The sequence below is a fragment of the Manacus candei genome, unplaced genomic scaffold, assembly GCF_025592945.1.
Source record: "Manacus candei isolate 608988 ecotype Guabito, Panama unplaced genomic scaffold, ASM2559294v1 h1tg000061l, whole genome shotgun sequence".
Classification (NCBI taxonomy): domain Eukaryota; kingdom Metazoa; phylum Chordata; class Aves; order Passeriformes; family Pipridae; genus Manacus; species Manacus candei.
Window position 1 is genome coordinate 8,266,695 of NW_026138109.1, and position 22,306 is coordinate 8,289,000.

General features: G+C 43.4%; 2 protein-coding genes across 4 annotated transcripts in view; one reads left to right on the forward strand and one right to left on the reverse strand.

The window, feature by feature from the left end:
* TPGS2 (tubulin polyglutamylase complex subunit 2) overlaps positions 1-12,292 on the reverse strand; it is a 31,084-nt gene extending 18,792 nt beyond the window's left edge. The window contains exons 1-2 of the mRNA XM_051804528.1: positions 12,164-12,292; positions 7,307-7,386 (exon numbers count right to left, since the gene is read on the reverse strand). Coding sequence (XP_051660488.1) covers positions 7,307-7,386; positions 12,164-12,236 — 153 coding nt within the window. The 5' untranslated portion in view covers positions 12,237-12,292. The remainder of the gene's footprint in view (positions 1-7,306; positions 7,387-12,163) is intronic.
* A 164-nt stretch (positions 12,293-12,456) lies between these two features.
* The window catches only part of KIAA1328 (KIAA1328 ortholog), a 172,251-nt gene continuing 162,401 nt past the window's right edge, over positions 12,457-22,306 (forward strand). The window contains exons 1-3 of one of the 3 annotated variants that reach the window (XM_051804490.1): positions 12,457-12,549; positions 17,064-17,099; positions 18,761-18,900. In XM_051804490.1, the coding sequence (XP_051660450.1) occupies positions 12,492-12,549; positions 17,064-17,099; positions 18,761-18,900 (234 nt within the window). In that variant the 5' untranslated portion in view covers positions 12,457-12,491. Of the gene's footprint in view, positions 12,550-17,063; positions 17,100-18,760; positions 18,901-22,069; positions 22,230-22,306 lie in introns of those variants that run through there. The other 2 variants (XM_051804491.1, XM_051804492.1) reach the window with 2 other exon arrangements.

Below are 22,306 nucleotides of genomic sequence, written 5' to 3' on the forward strand. Positions count from 1 at the left end.
AATATTCTGGTAACCAGTATCTAAGGGAAAGAAAGATGCACATGCAGTTCATGTAGCTCTGGTAAAGGGAGAAGCTGATCAGATTCTCCCCCACATCTTATTCACAGCCACTTTCTTTGGGTTGTTACAGTCTCTGTCCCCTAAATTGGGGGTGTACACGCTGTGCAGGACCCCCTAACCTGCACATAACCTTCACTCCTGCCTGTTAACTTTCTTTCTAAGCATATCCATTTATGTTGGCTGACTACTACTGACGAGTCCCAGATACTAATGGTTTTACAGCTTGAAATAGGACAGGTCACTTCACCTGCCTCCTCAAGTGGTCTGGTCACTTGCACAGTGCTTTCCTAACTCAGGCAGGGAAAATATTCAGGGTCTACAGGTATTAAAGCAGACAAACTGATACTGTAGAGACTTTGTTTTGAGAAGAATTTATCATCCTTTGATAAGAGCCTGCTGATGGCTGAGGCCCTGGTGGTAAGTTTAAGGAGATTACTAAATCACATGGACATATCTGAAGTTCTTCAAATGCCTTTCACAAACACACCTTCTTCTGTGGGTTCTCCTCAGTCCTAAATATTTATAATTTCATGCTGTCCTTTCATCACTTCCAATTTCAAGCTGCAGCTGTAAGCACAGTGACTAGGGCTAAAACTATGAAGAAACAGAGAGACAGACCTGCTACAAGGCCTCAGAAGTGTACAAAAGTTTACATGGCACTTTCAATCTGTTTCAAATCCCCCAATTTTAACTAATCTATCCCAGCAGTAAAAACACATATGCAAACAGCCCATCTGACTTCAGTGGGTGTTACTCTCCAAGCAGGAGAACCAGATCCATTGTGAAAAATTGTGAAAAATCTAAGATTTTAAAACTTCCATGGTAGTATCCAGATAAATACTACAACAACTCAGGCACAGATCAATTTAGCAAATATAGCTGATTAACGCAAGGTAAAAATCACATCTGAACAGGCCTTCTGCTCTGAATCCTCTTTTTCTGAATGGAAAGATCAACATGTGCATGTTTCTCCAGATGGCTGCCCTCCCAATTTATTTCAGGATTCTCCCAACCATGTCCCTCTGCATGAGTTTCCAAACGATGGTGTAAAATATATGGGTGGGAAATGCAGATATGGGGTCTACAGGAAAATACCAGTAAATAGAAAGCTTCGCTAATACCCATCTCTCTCATCTGACAGAAAGGATGGATTGTTCTGTCATATTATACTTAGTCACATGACCACATGACATCAGAACAGTGATGATCGGACAGCAGAGTCAGACAAACAAGCCACTATATATTAAAAGTGGCTTATCAAACTCTATATTCCTCCTGCTCAACTGGTAGTTTTAAGGGCTGTGCTCTCCAGCCCCATAAAATACACTATTCCTAATAACGTGCCAGAAGTGGCTTAACCACAGCCCTGGCAAGCAGCTGTTTTCACTCCAGTCATTTAGTTACACTCATCAGCTCATAAAACAAAATATCCCAAGTGCCCAGTATGGTGTGTGAGGTCTGTTCCTCTTGTTTGTTCTCCAGAATACCCCCAAGTAGTCTCCCAAGAAAGCACAGTCCACAGAAGACAGAGAAAAATATTAGAATCAGGCTTGTTTTGCTTCCAAGACCTGAACAGCACTGGCTCCAAAGCTAGAACCCTGACATATGGCAATTTACTTAAGGCACTGTTGAAACAATACCTCTCAAGCAAATATACTAAAGAAATGGAAAGCAATCAAAACATAGAGCTCTGGAGAGACTTTTCTAAAAAAAAATGAATGACTTTTATTCAACTTCTAGGGTGAGAAGGAAAGCATTTATGTCACTTTTTACCCAAATTTTGAGGACAAAAGGAAGGTATTTATGTCTCTTCTCAGGGCTTGCAAGCAGTAGAGCACATCAGCAGCCACCCTCCTCTCTTCCTGACGTGCTGCAGTTTCATGACTGGTCTGTCTTAGCTGATAGTGAATATGAATGTTAACTTGTGTAACATGCTGAGACGTTCTTGTTGCACCTTTCATAAATCTAGAGGGCTCCCAGGAGATCATGATGCTTTAATTTTCTGAGGCTGGGGTAGACCTGATTCCCTGCTGCAGAGAAGAGGATTTAACAATTGTCTTGAGGATGTTGTTGTGCAGCCAGGTTTTTAATTAGAATATTATAAGGCCCAACAGAAGGAGAAACACTGTGAAAGAAGCACTATTTACTCCTCCCCAAAGTCCTCGAACCTCTTCCCCATTATGCAGGTTGAAGAAACACAGGTTTCCTCAGGCTGGATGCTGCTGGATGCACTTCCCTGTCTCTCTTACAGTCAGGGCCACAAGACAGGCTCAAGACGGTAGATCCTGTGCTCCTGGGGATAAGGGATGGCAGGTTTGCCTAATGCTAAGGGAGGACATTACAAGAAGGATGCCAAGAAGGACCCTTGAACATGCACACGCCTGCATGCATGCTTTTGAGTCAAAAAGAGATACATATGGTAGAACCAGTGAGGGTGTGTGGTGGTTTGGAGCTGGCTCCCTGCCAAGTCTCCAACACCACAGCAAAAGCTTCCTCCCAAAAAACCAAGGGAAAAATGAAAAAAACCCAAGAGGCCCGAAATAAGAGAGTTAAAACAATATATAAATATATTTACACTTATATTACATTTATATTCAATTACAAAGACTATATACGCATGAGAAAGGAACCCCCAACACCCCCAAAGGGAAAGGGACAAAACAAAAAAAAACCCTAAAAACAGGTATACGCACTCAATAAAGAACTAGTCAAAGAAAATTTTAATACCTTCCTTGAGATACACAATTGTGCCAAACGCCACTGCCACGCTACCGGACCCTGCATCGGCAGAAACAACAGGCCCTGTAGGCCCGAGCAGGCCTCAGCTCCCCGACACGAGTGAGACTGGCTGTGGGAGTCTGCTGTCTCCAAACCTTGCTAGAAGAGAAGAGAGGAAGAGGCTTCTCTCTCCGTCTTATTTATACTCTGGGTTAAGTAAAAAAAATCGTAGGGAATACTGGGAAAATGGCCACTTCCTAGTTCTGACTTGGTTACCAGGAAGGTCTAAAAAACTAAACCACTACAGGGGTGACTTCCCAGATGTCTGCTGGAAACACAACACAGTAGAGAGGGAGCAGGCTAGGAGGTTCCTAGATTGTGTGTAAGAAGGGTTCAAACGAAGACCCAGGGAACTACAGGTCTGTCAGTCTGACCTCGGTGCTGGGGAAGGTCATGGAGAGATCATTCTGAGTGCCATCACACAGCATGTACAGGAGAACCAGGGGATCAGGCCCAGCCAGCAGGGGTTTAGGAGAGGCAAGTCCTGTTTCACCAACTTGATCTCCTTCTATGACTAAGTGACCTGCTCAGTGGATGAGGGAAAGGCTGTGGGTGTTGACTTTTCGGACGTTTCACATAGAATTCTCCTGGAGAAACTGGCTGTTCCTGGCTTGGATGGATGCTCTGTTCCCTGGCTAACAAAGCTGGCTGATGGCCATGCCCAGAGAGTGCTGGTGCATGGAATTACATCCAGCTGGGGCCAGTCACTAGTGGTGGTCCCCAGGGCTCACTGCTGTGTCCATCCCTGTTTATTGCTTTTATTGATAATCTGGACAAGGAGATCAAGAACACCCTCAGCTGATTTGAGGACAACACCAAGTTGGGTGAGAGAGTTGATCTGCTGGAGGGTAGGAAGGTTCTGCAGAGGGATCTGGACAGGCTGGATCAATGGGCTGGGGCCAACCAAAGGCCAAGTGCTGGGTCTTGCCCTTGGGTCACAACAACCCCCTGCAGTGCTCCAGGCTGGGGGCAGAGGGGCTGAAAAACTGCTTGGTGGGAAAGGACCTGGGAGTGCTGGATGGCAGTGGCTGAACATGAGCCAGAGTGAGCCCAGGTGGGCAAGAAGGTCAATGGCCCCTGGCCTGTGTCAGCAATAGTGTGGGCAGCAGGACTGGGGCAGTGACTGTCCCTCTGTACGGGGCACTGGTGAGGCTGCACCTTGAAATGTGTGTTCAGTTTTGGCCCCCCATGATAAGAAAGACATTGAGGTGCTGGAGTGTGTCCAGGGAAGGGAACAGAACTGGGGAAAGTCTGGAGAAGTCTGATGATGAGCAGCTGAAGGACTAAGGGGCGTTTAGCCTGGAGAAAAGAAAGCTCAGGGGAGGCCTTATCCCTCTCTACAACTCCCTGGAAGGTACTGAAAGTACCTGAAAGCCAGGTGGGGGTCGGGGTCTTCTCCCAGATAACAAGTGAGAAGGACAAGAGAATATGGCCTCATGCTGTGCCAGGAAAGGCTGGTCAGGCATTGAAAAAAGGCTGCTCAGGAACTGTGGAATCACCATTCCTGGAAGTGGTCAGAGGGTGTGAAGATGTGGCACTTGGAGATATAGTTCAGTTGTGACACGATGGTACTACATTAATGGTTGGACTTGATGATCTTAGAGGTCTTTTCCAACTTTAATGATTCTATGACTTCTAGGATAGCGAGAAACCACCAGGGCAGTTCCCACTGAGATTTACAGGCAGAGAGAGTTTCTAAATTGACAGCCTAAGATAGTCTATAACAGGAAAGCACCAGACTGCTTGAGGGCCTTTTATGGCTTTATTACAGAAAATTAAATCTTTGTAGACAAAAAACATAAGGAGAAACAACAAATTTCCTATGCAGACTTGTAGAATATCAAAACTACAGCAATGTGATGGGTGTGGATCAATTACAGCCAGCCAGGGGCAGCTCAGACACTGCTAAGAAGTCAAACAGAGGAAGAGCCAAAATTACTCTGTTCAGTTTGCTTGGCCTATTGTGGTGCTGAGCTCTGGTACCTCCATGTCCCCTATGAAAACCAGAACAATTACGTGGGTGATTCATTTTAATTCTGGTTGAGGCAAAAGAGAAATTGTGATTCAGCCACTGCATCAGAGTGCCTCCTAGCAATATTTTAGTATAATACCTACTTTTAAAAACTGTATGTGGAGGGGAGCAGAGCCATTGCCAGCCTAATTTTAGGAGTGGAAAAGGGTTCATAGGACAACACACACTGGAGTTATTACCACTGGAGTTCTGTTAACCAGGTAACTGTCTCTACTCCCTCTCCTATTGCTTGTCTCCCTTTCCTGGGGAAAAGGTAACATCTTGGTAGGTCTAAATGTCAAGAAAGGTTGAAAAATTATCTGTTTTTATTGAAATATATTGAACTGCTTAAAAGTTTTGGGGAAGTGATGTAAACACTTGACAATCATGTACTTTTTTTGTGAGTGTGCTGACTTCCAATAAATTATTCAGGATTGATTTCAGGATTGGTTTCCTGAAGTGTAAGACTTAACAGCTCTTTCTGCCTGGGAACAGTTTGACCAGTTTCCCCTATATCACAGAAAAAGTTCTGCAAATACTTTCATAAGCAAAGACATAGAGGGGAACTAAAAGACCTTGTTAAAATTCTCAACTACGAAGAAATTATTCTGTGCATAAGTATTGCCACCTAGTGGCTCAAAAAAACTTCACAGTGATAAAAGTGAACATTGTATTAAAAATCAAGAAGGGTAAGTTTGAGGAAAAGTAAATAAAAGTTCATTCTGAAAGGGCCTTGTGAGGTGCTGAATGCATTGCACTTAATCATCACTGATTGCATTTTTGTCCTGCAATTGTGTAGACTAGGGTAGATATCAGACTTCATCCCCAAAGCTCAAGGAAAAAAAAAGTAAAAAAAAAAAGTTACCTTTTAATTTGAGAAGGGAAATTTTATTTGCCAATGCAATTGGAACCAACACCAAAGAAATAGGCAGCCAACCCCTCACTATTAGCAGTCCAGCTCAACTATATCCACCTAAATTTCAACATTCACTTTCACAATTGACTTAGTCCATCAGTGGGCGGGGGGGGGGTGGGAACTGAAATTTTGTTTTGACATCTCAGGAATGAAGTGCTTTGGTTACAGCATTTCAAAGTCTAGTTTTACAATAGCAGCTCAGTTTTCAAAGAAATTCATTTTAGTTTGGAGGAGAAGCAGCACCTGAAAATGAGAGCAACACTGTCTGGGAGAAGCATCCTCTCCACTCAACAGAAGAGTGAGCAAAGGTCACTCCGCTGCTCCCAGACCTGAGCTGCCTCAGTCAGGGTGCCTCAGACCTTCCCAGCCCAGTTAATCCAACACCTGAACAACAGCTACAGTAAATCAGGAATCAGTTTACACAAACCTGAAAAACCGGACATTTCTCCCTGACCAGTTGGCTACTGGACAAATTTCAGTAAGTAACACACATTTACATCACACATATTCTGACCTGGGTATATAAATTCTTGATAAATGTCACTAATTGGGATAGGGCATTACCAAAACTAGGGCCAGGCCTTTCCTTACTGTTTAGGAAAACCCTGTAAATGGCAAAGTGTCCAAGCAAAAGTTATTTTATGCAGTGGTAACAAGAGCAGTGGTAATAAGAGCAGATTCTCTGGGAGAATGGACTACAGCTGGGGTTGGAGTAGAGGGAGGATGATTCACTCAACTCCATCCTCTGCCATGCCGCTTTCCAAAGGCCAGACAGCTTCTGCTGTCCCTTTCCTACATGTGAGTGACACCTACAAAGCAGTTATTCCACCAGGGCCGTGGGATTGAGGTTTGAATATATATATGTATATTCAAAAAGGGGAGCAAAAATGCCATCTCTGCCCACAAGAGTCACACAACAGTTTTCAGGACCCTCCGATCACACAGAGTGATGCAGTGAGGTCAGATAATGCAGAGTGTCCTTCATAGCTTTCTAGAACAGGCAGTGGGACATGCCTTAGCCAAAAGACTGGGTTGGTTAGTCAAAGAGGAGGTAGAATGAGGGGCTGTGAGAAACTGAAGCAAATTGCTGAGACTAAAAAGAGAAACAGATAACTGGAAGAAACTGGGTGGCTCAGTGGTATTTGCCAGCTTGAGGCCTTTACCTTTAATGTCAATGAATAACACAGAGCTGCTTCATTTTGTTTGAAAGGGAGTTGGAAAATGTTTTCAGATCTGAGTCAGAAAAATATCTGTTCCCCACTGAGTCACCACTGTTGCTGCCTACTACAGTTATGTGATTTCTTTTTCAAGACATCATTCTGAATGTACATTGATGATGTTTCTCTAACAGATCAGGTGCACATGACAGCCTTAAAGACAGAGTGAAACTGGATTAAGAAAAACCCAACAACTGTGTAGGCTCCTCTGTGCATCAAACTTGATAACAAGCTCCCTCATGACCAAACACAAGGTAGTCATTACATTTGAGATTCTCTGTGGGCTGCTGCACCTCACTGCAGTTGTACCACAAAAATACTCACTTGCTCCCAAGAAATGATGGTGTGGCGTTCAGCTGGCTCCTTCTCCACAAATGTCACCTCAGCAACTCCTGGAGAAGTCTCTAAAAGGAAAAGAGGAGCATGTTTGCAGCTGGCACGAGTGACACCAACATTGTGAGACAGACAATTTTGCAAGTTAATTTGAGTGACAGCCAGGGAAAAGGCATTAATGACTATAAGCACTGTGCTGGTGACTGAGCAGTCACTTTTTTTGTCTGTAACTGTACTCAGCATATCTTGGCATGAAGATATCTAAAGATGCACAAAATGCTTCCTTTGAATCTTTTTTTATAGATATATATGCATATATAATGATATATCTGATGGGTTTAGTGAGTGGCATCCCTACCCATGGCAGGAGGGTTGGAACCAGATGACCTTTAAGGACCCTTCCAATCCAAACTATTCTGTGATTCTATGACATAAACACATTTCTTATTCAAGGTGTGATTTTTTTGCAAAGGATTAATGGAAAAAAAAAAATCAATGATGGGTTCCCAGGCAAACTTGAAAAGAGAGGAATCTCTCTTTGCAAGCATTCCCTGTGGTTTCTGTTGGGTAGGATTTCCTCAGCTTGGGACAATATGTTGTGCAGTGCTGCTGTGAACTGCTAACAACAATATTCCACAAAGAGAGGCACATTTAAATGCTGGATCCAGTGGGTTTGGACAGACATAGAATCTAATCACAAAGGGAGCTGTGTGAACAAACATCAGCCATCTGGAATCCCAGCTGGACACATGCAAAGCTGTTATGAGCAGTGAGCTTGTAACTTATAAAAATCATCTTAGTATTTTATGGGAAAGAACACTATAGAAATGCAAGATACTAATCTACACAGTGCTACCCCTGCAGGCATGTGATGGCAGAACAGTCTCTCTTGCACTTAGTGTTTTATAATGTTTTACTTCACCCACAGCCAACTGAAACAATTCCCACTGAGTTAATTCACCTTGGATTAGGTCCAGAAAGACCACTAACTTGTTGTGGGAACTGCAAGCCCAGCACATGGGGCCACAGAATAGAAGTGAACACTATGCAGGGCTTTCAAGAACTGGCTCTGCTGTGAAAGTATTGGCTCCCAAAGCAGTCACACATATTACAACTGCTTTCTGATAAAACATACACAGTGCACTAGACAGGAAAGGCAAGCACTAGAGAGCTTTGGTGTGCTTTTTATCTTCAGTGCCAGGCTTCCAATTCCAGCAGTAGCTTTGCCCTTGTCTGTTCTGCTGGTGGACAAGCGGCACTCGGTTTCAGGAAGTCTACACTCCAATGGGAAATACTGACTGGTAACATCATTAGATAATTTAGAGGACAACACATGGCACCACAAAACCAAGACTCAGGTTAAAGACAGAAAAAAAACAGCAAAAGAGTAAAATCATAGTAGGTCACCTAGGTGATTTGTCTGGCCAAGGGGGAGCCCCCAACATACAGAAGACCCTGATGTTTCACTTCTGGTAGGTGGGTCCAAGGCTGTCTCTTGCTGAAATACAAGCTGCCCAGCTGTATTCTGCTCCTAAAGAATTGTGTGGAATCAATGACCTAACCAGTCCTTTCCATCTAAGCTATGTAAGCCTTATGACAAGTTAAAGAGATTATAATAACAGAGCAATTGTTATTTCTGTGATCAAAGAAAACATCGGGGATGTTTAATTCATCATGCACAACAGCTTGGCTGGGATGACAGAAGATTAAATATCATATCAGTCAAAGATGATGTCTAGGAAAGAGAGAAGTACAACTTCTAAAGAGGTCTGAACCAAATCCAACATCAAAAGAAAGAGAAATTCCATCTTAAAAGCTGGAATATTACATTAAAAATATCCCGTGGCTAATCTGAAGACCACATTTAACAGCTGTAAGTAGGTATGGACAGGAGCTCCTTTAAACATCAACAGCTGACTTTGCCATGAGTTGCTTTTTCTTCCAAATGGAAGAAATGAAGAAGCCATCTAGATTAAAGATACATGATAAGGCTTAACTAGTTCAGGTGACTCCACCCTGCTTATTACTCTGAATCAAGATCACAGTAAACTCTATCCTATTTTTAGGACATTTCATTCAGAAGCTTCCAAAAACGCTTTGCAGTGTAAATCAGAAAGAGTCAATGTAATGGAGTGACACAAAGCTGAAGCAGGAATTCATAGGATTTTTAGTCAAGAAATCACAAGATTAGCAGTCTTTACAGTACTGCTGATACTGCCTATAAGTTGGATAAACTCTCAGCATCATTTTAAAACGTCTGAATAGTTATGTTCTTATCTAGTAAACACAACAGTGAAGTACGGTCCCGCTCTAGAAAGTTCAGAATAGCTAACACCTCCTGTTCTGATTTACTTATGAAAAATCAACCTTTCTGGAACTTGCTATTGCTCACAGAACTTCAGCAAAGTGAATCCTATGGGCAGTGGGAAAGATGTCCCTCTTTTTTCCCTTATGTTATATCCTCCATAAGGCTTGTGAGAAATATTCCCTCTTGTGGGGACTTCCACAGAGACAAGAAGTTAAAAAAAAAAAAAACAAAACCCAAAACCAAGCAACAAAGCAACACCCACCCCCACAACCTAATCTACAGAATTTGTTCAAAGGAGGGGTTTTGAAATGGTATCATAAACAATTGTTCATGAAGGTATTGGAAAATCAGGTGTCAAGCTCCCATACACTATACAGGCAACTTGCTTAAAAGGAGTATGCTGAGCTTCATTACATGATTACTTTTAGCTCCTGAAAAAAAATCTTTCACAAACTCAAAAGAGTTAAAAGTCTATTACTGATTTTATGTTATGGTAGGCAGAAAGTATCTACTGGCTTCATGAGACCTTCCACAAGATTTAAAGTAAGATAGTTTCTATCTTACTAACTACTGAGAAAGGCATCTTTCTGAATGAGATACTCTTTGCTATTTGAATAATGAACAAATTAATAAAGTTTCCCAATTAGCTCAGCAATTCAAACTAATTTGGTGGCACAGCTGACATGCTTTGGGCTACTTCACTGGAAGAAAATGTGAAAAATTCCCAGAAGGAGTGGAGAGACAGAGAAAAGAAGCAGAGTAAAACATCACTGTGATGGACTGGCATGCACATTGCTGTATTGCACAGTGGAAGTTGTCAGAGAGACAGGCAGAAAAACAAAAAAACACAAACCAGGAAACACCCTTCATGCCAAAGGGATGTTACAGGACTTTCAAGAGCCAAACCTGCATTGCCACGTCTTGCTGGTGTAGATAACACACCTACCCAAAACAGTTTATATGGCAACATTACTTTTGGACACAGTTAACATCTCACAGATCTCATACATCTGAGGGTGGCAAAAATGAGGGCAGGGCCAGTAATTTTTTTAAAAAGAACTACTTCAAAGAAGCATTTGCCATGATGGATGATCACCAGCAGTTCCACTCACAGGGCAGAATGACAATGTTATGCTGACCTCACAACTGGAGAACAAACCAACCAACCAAACAAACCAAACCAACAAATTCCAACCCCCCCCCCAAATTCAATAAAAAGCCTGTATGAGAATGCTGATCAGAGACTGAGGATGAAATACTGTCCTCACTGAAGCCCAGAGCAAGTATTAAGCCCTGATCTTTTAATCTCATCTGTCTGAGCAGCTATCTAAACCCATGTGCAACCAGAGATACACTGGGGTTATGAGATGAAACTCGCTGTCCTGCAATACAGTGGCTGGGTGAGGCAACTGCAGTGCTCACGTTTGGCTTTAAAATTCACAAGAAGTCTCTGGACTGCAAATTGTAGTCTTGATGCACAGAGGGCTTGGGATAGAAATAGGACAGCCGTGTGCCCAAGTTTCTGAGGGATGACAGGTCTAATGCTGAAATCCTTTACACAAGCAAACATTTGCACATATCCTTGTGATTCCACTGCCATGAGTAAAGTTTTGTCCGAGAAGCCTTCCTCTAAATGCCTTGCAGTCCTGCTGAACTTCAAAGAATGCTGAGGGGATGCAAGAAGGCTTGAGACCTGAGCAAAACGCAGAGATGGGAAGCAGGGCATGCTGTGGAACAAGTCCCACGGTGTGGGAATGAGCTGTACGGTGACTATTTATGGGGAGCTGATCCTGAGCAGATTCCTAGATCAGCCTTGTGCCAGAGCCCTGCTCCACACTGAACCCCCTCCATCGGGCACAGTCCCTGCTGACCCCACATGCAACAGAGCCAGGTTTACTACAACAAAGGGGTTTATGCACAATTTACGCATTAAGGTTGTGTGGCAACCTCAGAGCAACCTTCCAGTCTCTGAAGGGGTCCACAGGGAAGCCAGAGAGGGAGTCTGCCAGGAACTGTAGAGACAGGGCAAGGAGTAATGGGTACAGACTGAAAGAGGGGAAATTTAGGTTGGCTGTCAGGAAGAAATTCTTTACTGTGTGGGCAGTGAGACACTGGCAGAGGTTGCCCAGGAAGGCTGAGGATGCTTCAGCCCTGTTAGTGTTCAAGGCCAGGCTAGATAAGGCCTTGAACAGCCTGGTCTAGTGGGAGGAGTCCCTGCCCACAGCAGGGGGTTGGAACTGAATGATCTTCAAGGTCCCTTGCAATTCCTTAACATTCCATGACTCTACAATTTTGAATAAAACACCACCTTCTCCTTCTTTGATGCTTTTGAAACTCCTAAGTCGAAAGATTCGGGATTCCTGCCGCTGACTCCAGAAACAAGGATCTCTGTGTGTGCGTGTGTATGTGTGTGTGTGCAGGAGCTGCTCAGCTGCGCGATTCACAAGAGGGGCCGTGACAACTGGGTGGCCCCCCCCGCCCCCAGCTCACCCCCGGCCTGCCCCCGGCCCCGGGGGGGGCTGTATCTCACCGCCACTCACCCAATATCCTTGTGACGCCCAGGGTGAGCTTGTCCAGGTAGGGTTTGATGCCGACGGGGGGTTTGTCCTCCATCCTCCGCGGGACCCTCCTGCCTCCGCCCAGCCCGGCAGCGAACAAAGCCTTTTTATCCTTCCTGTCGCCCCGTAGCCGCGAGGTGCGCTGGGAGTGGTAGTTCCGCCGGGCCGCACCGCTCTCGTCCTGCTGCGCCGGAAGGACTACGACTCCCAGCACGCCCCGCGCCTCTGCTTGCGGCCGACACGGGCAGCCAATGGGCGGCGAGCGGCGGGGGGGCGGTAGAGGCGCGCGGGGAGTGGCGGCTGTTTCAAGATGGCGGCGGCGGCCGCCGGTGAGGGTGGAGGTCCTTGCTGGAGCCTTGGCCGTGGTCGTATCCTTCCCTGCGGCTCGGGGCGAGGAGACGGCGGCGGGGAGGGCCCTCGGGGGTGTGCGGGGAGGCCTGTCGGGAGTTTTGGCGTGGAGCCGGCGCGGGGCTGTGGGACGAGTGGGGTTCTGTGGCCGCGACACCAGAGGTGTGGGGGCACCGAGTGGTGTGGGGGCTCGGCCTGGGGAGAGGGAGTGGGCGTGTGGCTGTGTTCGGGGGGTGCGCGGGATTGATGGGCAGAAGTGGCCTGCCAGAGGAGGGAGGGTTGTGTGACTGGGCTGTGGAGTCCTGGAGGAAGTAAATGTATAGAAATGGGGAAACTGCGTTTAGCTCATGGAAACTTGTAAAAGAATCGATAGAGAGAATGGGGTGCTTTAGCCTGGAGAAGGGGAGGCTCAGGGGTGAACTTACCCCTGACAGGAGGGTAGACCCTGGTCGGGGTCGGTAAAAAGTGAGGGGACCAGAGGACACGGCCTTAACCTGCACCAGGGGAGATTTAAGCTGGACATTAGGAGGAATTTCTTCACAGAAGAGGGTAATTAGACATTGGAATGGGCTGCCCAGGTAAGTGGTGGAGTCACCGTCCCTGGAGGTGTTTAAGGAAAGATTGGACGTGGCACTCAGGCTGTGGTCTGGTTGACACGGTGGGTGATGCTGATCTCAGAGGTCTTTTCCAACCTAATGAATTCTGAGATTCTTTGAAACTGAGGCTGAACAGGCAGCAAGGAACAGATGTGTCTTTTGTGAGTGGCACCTAAGCTTGATTACAAGCATAAAATTTAGGGTGACCCTGTGTGGGACACAGAGGGCTCTGTCTGTGAGGGACAAGTGTGAAGCTGTGGTGGCTTCATCTGCAGAGGACTGGCAGGCTTCTGTTATAGGATACTGTGTGGAGCTAGACTTGTAGATGGAGTGGGTGGTGGTTGTGGTGTTGGGGAGTCAGCCTGTAAAAGCCTGGCTAGAAAGAGATGCGCTTGTGTGGTTCGTAGAATCAGGAGCTGATGTTTGGGCTCCTGGGGCTGAGGTAGAGGCTCAGCGACGTGAAGACATTGGGGTGGAGCTGACAGCCTGGCCTGGTGGAAATTTAGGACCTGACAGTTTAGCTCCAGGTATGAGGGATTTGAGGGATTGCTATTACTCATATTGAAAGTGGGATTTCAGCATCAGCTGGAAGACTGGAAAGAAGAGTCTGTGTGTGTGCTCTTGTATTTATGTTTGACTGCACACCCACTAGACAGCACTGTTTAAGTGAAATGGGCCAACCGTCCCAGGGACTGTTTGGGAAGCATATTGTTATGATTTCCCATCTGTGTAAAGTAAAATAGATTGCCTACAAATTTGTCTGTGCCGTGATGGTGTGCAGGTTGGTGGTCACATATCAGATTTGTTGCCACACTGTCACTGCTGTGCTACACTGACAGTGTATTTTTATCAACTAACTACTGATGTGACAGGTTGTTTCCCGTGACCAAATACGGTTTCTTGAGCCCATCATCAGACTCATGTGTTGTGATATTCCAAGGAATGAATTTTTTCCTGAGAGTCATTTCCATTTTATGTTTTTTGGCGAGTAGGTAGTGTTGCCTCTGATCCTGGAAAAGTTTAAATACTTAGAAGTGCACATTGTACAATTTAAAATAATAACAGTGGATGCTTTAAAAAAAATAGGAGGGGGTGGGGGATTTGGTACATTGAGTAGTGTTGGTTTAATAGGTTTGTAAAATTGAACTTCTGCCCATAACTGCTGAATAGATTCAGCATAGCAAGGCAGATGCACTGTTGCTTGTGTAGGTGAGCCCTGCAGCATCACAGTGTGTAGTTCCTCCTGTCTTTGCTGTTGCATTGAACTTTAGCTGTGGTGGTACAAGCTCTATAGTAGTATACTTGCCTTGTCAGTCTTGAGGGGCATGTGGCAGTGGATTAATGCTAAAAGGTTGATGCTGGTCCTGTTCCCAGTCTTGCCCGCCGAGGCAAGGACGTTGGACCTGTTTACGAATTGGCTCCTGAGTCACTGCGATTTTTGGTCCAACTGATTGAGGTAACCTGCTCCAACGTGGGGTTATTCTAATGCACTGGGCTGCAAACCTTCACAGGAGAGTGATCCTGGTAGCTGGGGGTAGTAACAGCAATATCTTTGACTAATTTTTGCTTCCTGCTAAGAGGCATCTATCCACAACAGCTGCCAATACCAGCTCTAGAAGCGTAATGTTGTTTAGGCAAATCTTTTTATTTCCTATAGCTGAGTGTTTACACACAGATGAACCATATGTCAGTTGAGTAAACAATTGCCTGTGCTGAAGTTGTTTCCTGTAGTAGTGTGAGCTGAAGACATGCTCCTCAGTGCCCTGCAGTTTGCTGTCCTGGTGGACACAGCTGTTTGGGCTGGGCTTTGATCCAGGCTCGGACTTTTGATCTGCCTTAGTGCTTTTTGAAAAGAGGGCACACAAAGTGCTTTTCTCTCAGAGTTTGTTCAGGTTCCTCACCTGGTTCGTGCTGTGAGCTCTCAGTGTGTTCTGGCAGCTAGGAGAGAGCAGGCTGCAGCTTACAGGTGAGAACAGAAGTGCTCTCAGTGTTTGTAGAGAGAGGTGGCTTTGACAGCAGTACTCAGCGAATGTATTTTCAAACTGGTATGAGACTGATGAGTGATAATTGTTTATGAGTGATAAAGGGCATCAACAAGATCATAAGGGAGTGTGTGATCCAGCCCTTCCAGTGTGTCCAGTACCAGTTCTGTGACGGACAGTGGGTGTTGATTGAAGTTGCTGTCCACAGGGAGAAGCTCCTACACGGTTCCTAGTTTTCTCCACTGTGTAATAATCTACTAAATTAAGCACCATCTCAGAATCAAATTTTAGTGAAGTCAAGAGTTAGTATATGTTGATTGAAATATTTTCATAACTTGACTTTATTGTATGAAGGCAACTGCAAAGCCTTTATCTGCATTTATCTGTAAACAGTACAGAAATTAGGTAATTGAGTTAATTGCCCAACCACAGAAGGTTGAGGAAAGTAAAGGGGTATAGACAAAAGATAGTGGGGCAGAACTTTGTGCCCCCTGCTTTTGTTTTTCACTTTCGTATTGCCCTGGTTTCATCTGGGATACAGTTAATTTTCTATCTTGTACCTGGTACAGTGCTGTGTTTTGTATTTAGTGCAAGAATAATGCTGACTACACACTGATGTTTGAGATGTTGCTCAGCAGTGCTTACCCTAAAACAGGGACTTCAGTGTCCCATGCTCTGGCAATGACCAGCTGCACAAGAAGCTGGGAGGGAGCACGACCAGGAGAGCTGACCTGAACTGGCCAAAGGGATATTCCATACCATGGAGCATCATGCCCAGTACATAAACTGAGGGAGTTGGCTGGGAGGGGCTGATCACTGCTGGGGAACAGGCTGGGCATTGGTCAGTAGGTGGTGAGCAACTGTACTGTGCATCTGTTGTTTCTTTGGGGTTTTATTCCTCTCTCCTTTACATTACAAATAGTATTATTTGTATTAATATCCTCTTCTGTTTTATTTTGTTTCAGTTAAACTTTTCTTATCTCCACCCACGAGCTTTACCTTTTATCTCTGCTTTTCCTCCCCTCTGAGAGGGGGCAGGGAGGGGGAGAGGGACTGAGGGAGCAGCTACATGGTACTGAGTTGCTGGCTGGGGTTAAGCCCCACCAAGTGTGTCAGTTACATGGGAATAACAACCATTATGTTCAGCTAAATGAAACTCCTGCTTTAAAGAAGGCAGTATGGTTTACACCCTTCCCTGAATTATACTGAGTTGTATTTTTAGGGGCTTCTGGGAGGCGAGGGATTCAAGTTCAGTGACTGCTGATATAGCACAAATAATATGGTGCCCTGTTCTTTCTGATTTCTGAGTGTTTTCTGCAGTCAAGTAATTTAATAGTTAAAGCTCTGGGATATTTGAAAGTTCTTAAAACTTCTTAAAGAAAATTAGTCCTCAGGCTTTATCTGTGTTTTTTTTTTATCTGTTACTGATCATGTGAAGATCTGATGAGAATGACCAACTTCCTTTGAAACCTTTTGCATTTATCCTCCTTTATGTTTCTTAGAATATCCAATGTATAAAAATGTACAAAATGTATTTTATTGCAATATTAATATATACACTCTTCCAGAATTTGTCTCTCCTACACATAAAGAAGTTCCTTATACAACAATAACCTGTTTAAATTTAAATAAATATTATTACTTCATTATCTTAATAATTACACTTGTGAGGCTGGCCGCTGGGACCTTTTGGAAGGTGACCTCTAAGATAATCTTTAAGGCTGAAAGTTAATGCACAGTGAAGAAGGAGTAATGACTTTTGTTCTAGAAATCTCTGTGATGGTGGTCCTTCTCTAATTGAGTTTTCCTTGCTTTTCTTGGACCCAGTGTTTGTTACCAGTTTGTTTTCTTTTCAAAAGTCTTTTAAAATTAAGAGCCCAAATACTTATTTTTACAGTTCTGTTTAAAGAACCAAACTTGCTCTCTTTTTATTACCTTTAACAAAGCCACATGCAGTTTCTGATGAAGAAGAGCCAATGGTACCTGTTTCAGGTAATAGATGTAAACAAAATTGTTTTTTTTTCCCTGATAAAATTTGCAATGTCTTTTCAGGTACGTGGTTTGTGTATTTAAGTGTGTAAGGTAGAGAGTCAGCACGGGTTGTAATGGGACATATAGGATTACAGCAGAGGATTTATGCTCTGCTGCTTAGATAAGCATACTGTATAAAATGAATAGTTTCAGGGGAGCTGTTTCTGTTGCAGGTACAGCACAGTTTTATCCAATTTATAAGCTAAGCTGAATTTTTTAATGTGGTCTCCAAAGAATATTGAAGCATTAGAGGTATTGAGGTCTTTTGTAAATTTTGAAGATATCACTTCAAATGAAGATTCATTATGTAAAGCAAAAGTAATTTTTTTTTTTTTATTAGTTCTTTTGACCTTGATTTACTGAATGCAAGATTGCATACATCGCTGGGGAAAAGATGAGTGTTCTTAGTTCCCCTTCAGAATTCTCTGATTGTTTTCAAACACAGCTCTTACAGTGACACCAGGTCCTGAAAACATATCTGGGCATGATTAACTCTGGTAAAATTGTGTATATGTCATCCAGCAGTTATAAATTTTGAGGAATCCTCCTCTCTAGTTTGGAGTAGCATGGTTACCCTCGAAAACTACTGGCCAAATAGCTCTGTTAAAAAACTACGTGTGTTTTGTAACTAGCATAGTTCAAGCCAGGCGATGTCAGATGGTTACACTGTGTGCCCTGGAAAGAAGGCAGTGTTCCTAAATGATGTAAATCGACTCACTCTGGGAAATACTCTTCCACTTCTGTGAAAGAGATTTACAGGAACATTGTTTTCCTTTGTGTACGAGCATGGGGATGTTAAAGCTTATAATTTAGTTCTTTCACTGGGGTTTCTGGTACACTTCTGAAATTCATTACCCAAGTAAGTGTATTCTATCTTCTAGTATAAAATTAATGTTTTTTGTTCCAAACCTTTTTGCACTTCTGAACAGTCAAAACTCAAAACAGTACCAAGAAGGTATGGGCTTTAATCTGGCCCTGGGCAGTTTTAGTGTTAGTATCAGTGTGGGCACTTTATAATTGCAGCATCAGGATTTTCAGTGCTTTCGTATTCTCACTGTTGGTAGCGGTGAACTAATTCTATTTATGGCAGGAAGTTTTTTACAGATGATCTGTGGAGTGTGCACTGAAGTGTTGCCTTACTCATATTCCTGATCCTGAAAGGAACAATTAACCTGGGCAGTCAGTAGGTTGGCTGTATAACAGAAAAGTGGTATTTTATCGTATGAGTGGTACTTTTAGCAGCAGTACTGCTTGGTTCCTTTTTGTCTTTGAGTGTCAGAGGAGAAGCTCAATTTTATGCTTTTGCATCTTAAACAAACAGGGTTTTTTTGCACTGGACCTCCATCAGAAGATGTGTCTTTCAGAATTTACTTTGTTGCTCTTTGTGGCTGTGTGCACTTCAGTGCCATGCACCTCTTTTTCTGCTGATACATTAATCTTAATGAATTTTTGTGCAGAGTGAGAGGCTGGGGGGAACTGCAAACATATACCCAACACGCTCATTCTTTTCAGAAAGAGCTGCTAAGGCAAAGATGCCTTTGTGGAAGTCCTCTTGTACAAGGCAAGAGAAGGGTCTCTTTTCACTTTGTATTCTGTGTGTTCTGCTTGTCTTTCATTTGCAGGAGTGTCTACAAAAGGAAATTTAAAAACAAGCTGTTTGCCAAAATATCAGACAAGTCAAACTGAACTCAAGGTGCCTGTAGCTGTTGCTTCTGTTTCCATGGATCCGGATAGAAGTGTGGGAAATCTGACAGGGCAGCAGGTCAGTAAAGGCAAATTTTTATTGCTCTTAAGACTTAGTACAAAAACGTCAGATTTTATATTTTGATTGAAAACTCTTACACGGCATTAGAATATTTTTATTTTTACAATCTCTTATACTTTTTGCCCACTTACATGGTGGCTTGCTGACAGAATTTATCATCTAAAGAAAACAAAGGCTGAATGTGCTAAGTTATGTAATTTGTGTGTAACTGGAGCTATGTAAAAGAGATTATATATATTTCTATGTGTGTATTTGTACAGAGACAGTGAATGTAGTCTTGGATAGCACCTAACCTGTATTTTACTGAGCAAACATGCTGAAAGTTGTGTTCAATCTACTCAGTTTCATTGCTGTAGTCATATCATTTAGAAACAAGACCTATAAAACTCTATTTTTAGAGACCTTTTCACTGTGGCTGCTCATGTTAATAGGGTAAAATCACTCTGTTTTTGATGTAGAAGTTCAAAATGTATGTGAGTAGCCAAAGTAGCTTTGTCCATTGACACTGTGTTTGGTTCTGCTTCAAATTGTGTGGTCTCCTCCTGTGAGAATAGGTGACACTTTTCCTACAGTTGCATTAGAAATTTCAAAGCAGTGGGGTTTTTTTGGAAGGTTATTCTGTGTTGTGGTAGATACTGTGATATTCAGAAATCTGTTGAGAGATGCCATTTTTCTAGCATGGTTTGTATAGCGCAATGACTGTTTAAGTTATTTGAGTACTGTTAAGTCTCTTTCCTAGTATTCATCTGTAAATCACTAGGGTTTGGCATCCTTCCACTTACAGGCAGGATCTGAAACCTTGGACTGCTCTGCATCATTGTTGTATTATCATGCAGTTAGATCTTGTTCTCCATCTGGACTAAGATGTCCTTCCCAGTCTTCTGTGCACTGGGTGGATGGTGTGCCTCACATGTATTTTCAAAACTCTGAAGACAGATCACTCAGTTCTTGTTGCTTTGACAGTGTCATTGCTTTTTGGATCCTTCAGCATGACACTGGTATTAATTTTTAGGGCCTTCCTGGACTTATCCCTTTCCATTTCTCTGTTTATCAGTACTTGCTTTTAGGAGGCTGGCATGTACCTCCACTTTGCAAATGATGCTGTTAAGTGACATGCAGATAAATTCCACAAATAGCCCCCATTATGCAGAGTCTTTATGTAGAAGCATCTCTTCATAAGTATCTACAAGCCTGCTGCCTCATAGATGCCTTCAATGTGTCACATTAAAATCTGTTTTGTTGAATGGTGTGTTGATTGCATTACTTGTTGTTTAGAGAGTTTTTACTCCTTTTTTTTTTTTTTTAAAGCCGTTGCGGTATAAATGGTTTTTTGTGTGGTTTTTTTTATATAATGCCTGATACATGAAATCTTAATTGGTGACTCGTGCTTTTATGATGTTGACAATTAAATGCGTTCAAAACTTTGTTTCTTCTCTGTCTTTGTTAACCTTCTGTTTTTCTCTTACCTTGCCAAATCCTCATGGAAACTTTGTATTCTGAAGATAAGCTCTGAATTACTTGAAACAAATAGAACAAATGTGTCTCACTTGTTATGGAAGAAAAACTCCTTTTGTGTGGTGTTTTCATCACCAGTACAACTCATTTTCTGCCAGATGTTGTGTGCATGTCTAGGGAGAGCTGATGGCTTTACTTTAACAAAGAATCATAAAATGGTTTAAGTTGGAGGGAACCCTAAAGATCATCTAGTGCAACCCCTTCTGCCCTGGACAGGGACACCTTCCACTAGTCCAGGCTACTCAGAGCCCTATCCAGCCTGGCCTGGACATAGTCCTGAGCAATGTGGAGTAGGCTGGAGTAGATGAGCTACCGTGGTCCCTTCCAACCTTAACCATCCTGTGATTCCATGTGATTTTGTCAGGCAGATTGTCACCTTCCAAGGTGTGGAGAGTATCTTACAAATACCGAGTTACAAAACTGCCTTCTGTCCTGAACTGTGAAGAAAGGACAGAAATCTGGGAAGAGGAGACAATATACAGTCTTGGCCTCTACCTCCTTTTTCATCTTGTTTTGGTGGTTGAGCTGTGCATGATGCCACAGCTTCTTTCTGACATGTGTTATGGTACAAGTCTGCCTCTGAGAATTTGTACTGTGCTACCTCTGCGTACCTGTGCACAAATGTTAGTCTGACAGTATGCACATTGGTTTGGGTAATAGTTTGAGGTACCTTCTGTTAAAACCTCCTTCACTAATGTGATCAAGCTCCTGTCTCTCTTTTTGAGTGAAAATTGTCCTGTAACTTTTTGTTTTTCTTAAAGAAGTTCCATCGTCTGGCTGCTGAAAAAAAAAAAAGTCAGACATTTTTAGAATGGAAAGTGAAATTCCTTCAAAGGTACTGTAGTCGAATTCAGTTAAGTTAAAGACATTGTCTCTTCATTTGAATGACTGTAAGCAGCATATGTTTAGGAAGGAAACTGAAATTAAATATCCCCTTGAAAGGTGCTAAAATTTGCCTTGTGAGACTCTTTCCCCGTACCTGGGGAAAATACACTGAAGTCAAAATAAGAGTGTACTGAAGGGTCATGTGGGTAACCATGAGTCCTCTTTTAGTAGTGGACATCGTTCTTTAATTGTTTTAAGCTACTGTTTAAGAAGCAATTAGCTGAGAGTGAAAGGGGTCACTTCCTCTGGGGCTGTGTAGATCAGCTGCTGTTCCTGCTAATGAGAGGGGAGAAGCCCAGTGTTAGCTGTGCAGGCTTTTTGTGCTCTATTGTGTTAACTTGGCCAAACTGCGGGGCGTTCGGCTGCATTCTTTTATCTCAAGTTGAGCTGGGGAGGTTTGTAATATTTGTAGGTTTGTAAAAGTCTGAACTGAAATAAATCAGATTGAGTGGAGATACTGAAACTTGTCAAAACCTTGGGCAGAATAGCGTAGCCCTTATTGCCGCGTTCATCTTGGGATTCGCATCTCGTGCCTTCCACGAGCACTGCAGAACCGCGTCCCCCCATCACAGAAATTTTTGATAAATAAAACCAATTTAGAACCTTTTCCTGCTCGGAAGCATCCCGAGGTAGGGAATGTGTTGCAGTGCAGGGCAGCAGTGCAGGCCCTCTGGTGGGCACTGGTAGCAAGAGCAGCGGTTCTGTGTGCGTTGAAGGAGTGCATTAAAGGCCTGAAGTGCTGGGGGCTGTTACAGGCCTGTTTTGACGGGTATTAACTGCGGTGGAAGCAAATAAGCCATTGAGACCAAACGGTAGCGATGTGTGAAAGGGTCTGGACTTTCCTGTGTATTAGAAAAATGAAATAAGGACTTACTGTCTACTAACAATACTTTGCTGTTTCGTATGCTTTGGTCATAAACTCTGAGGCAGGATATATTTTTCTTACTTTCTACTCTCTGTGATAATAAAGTTTGGACTTGGATTTGGGTATCACTGCACTGGA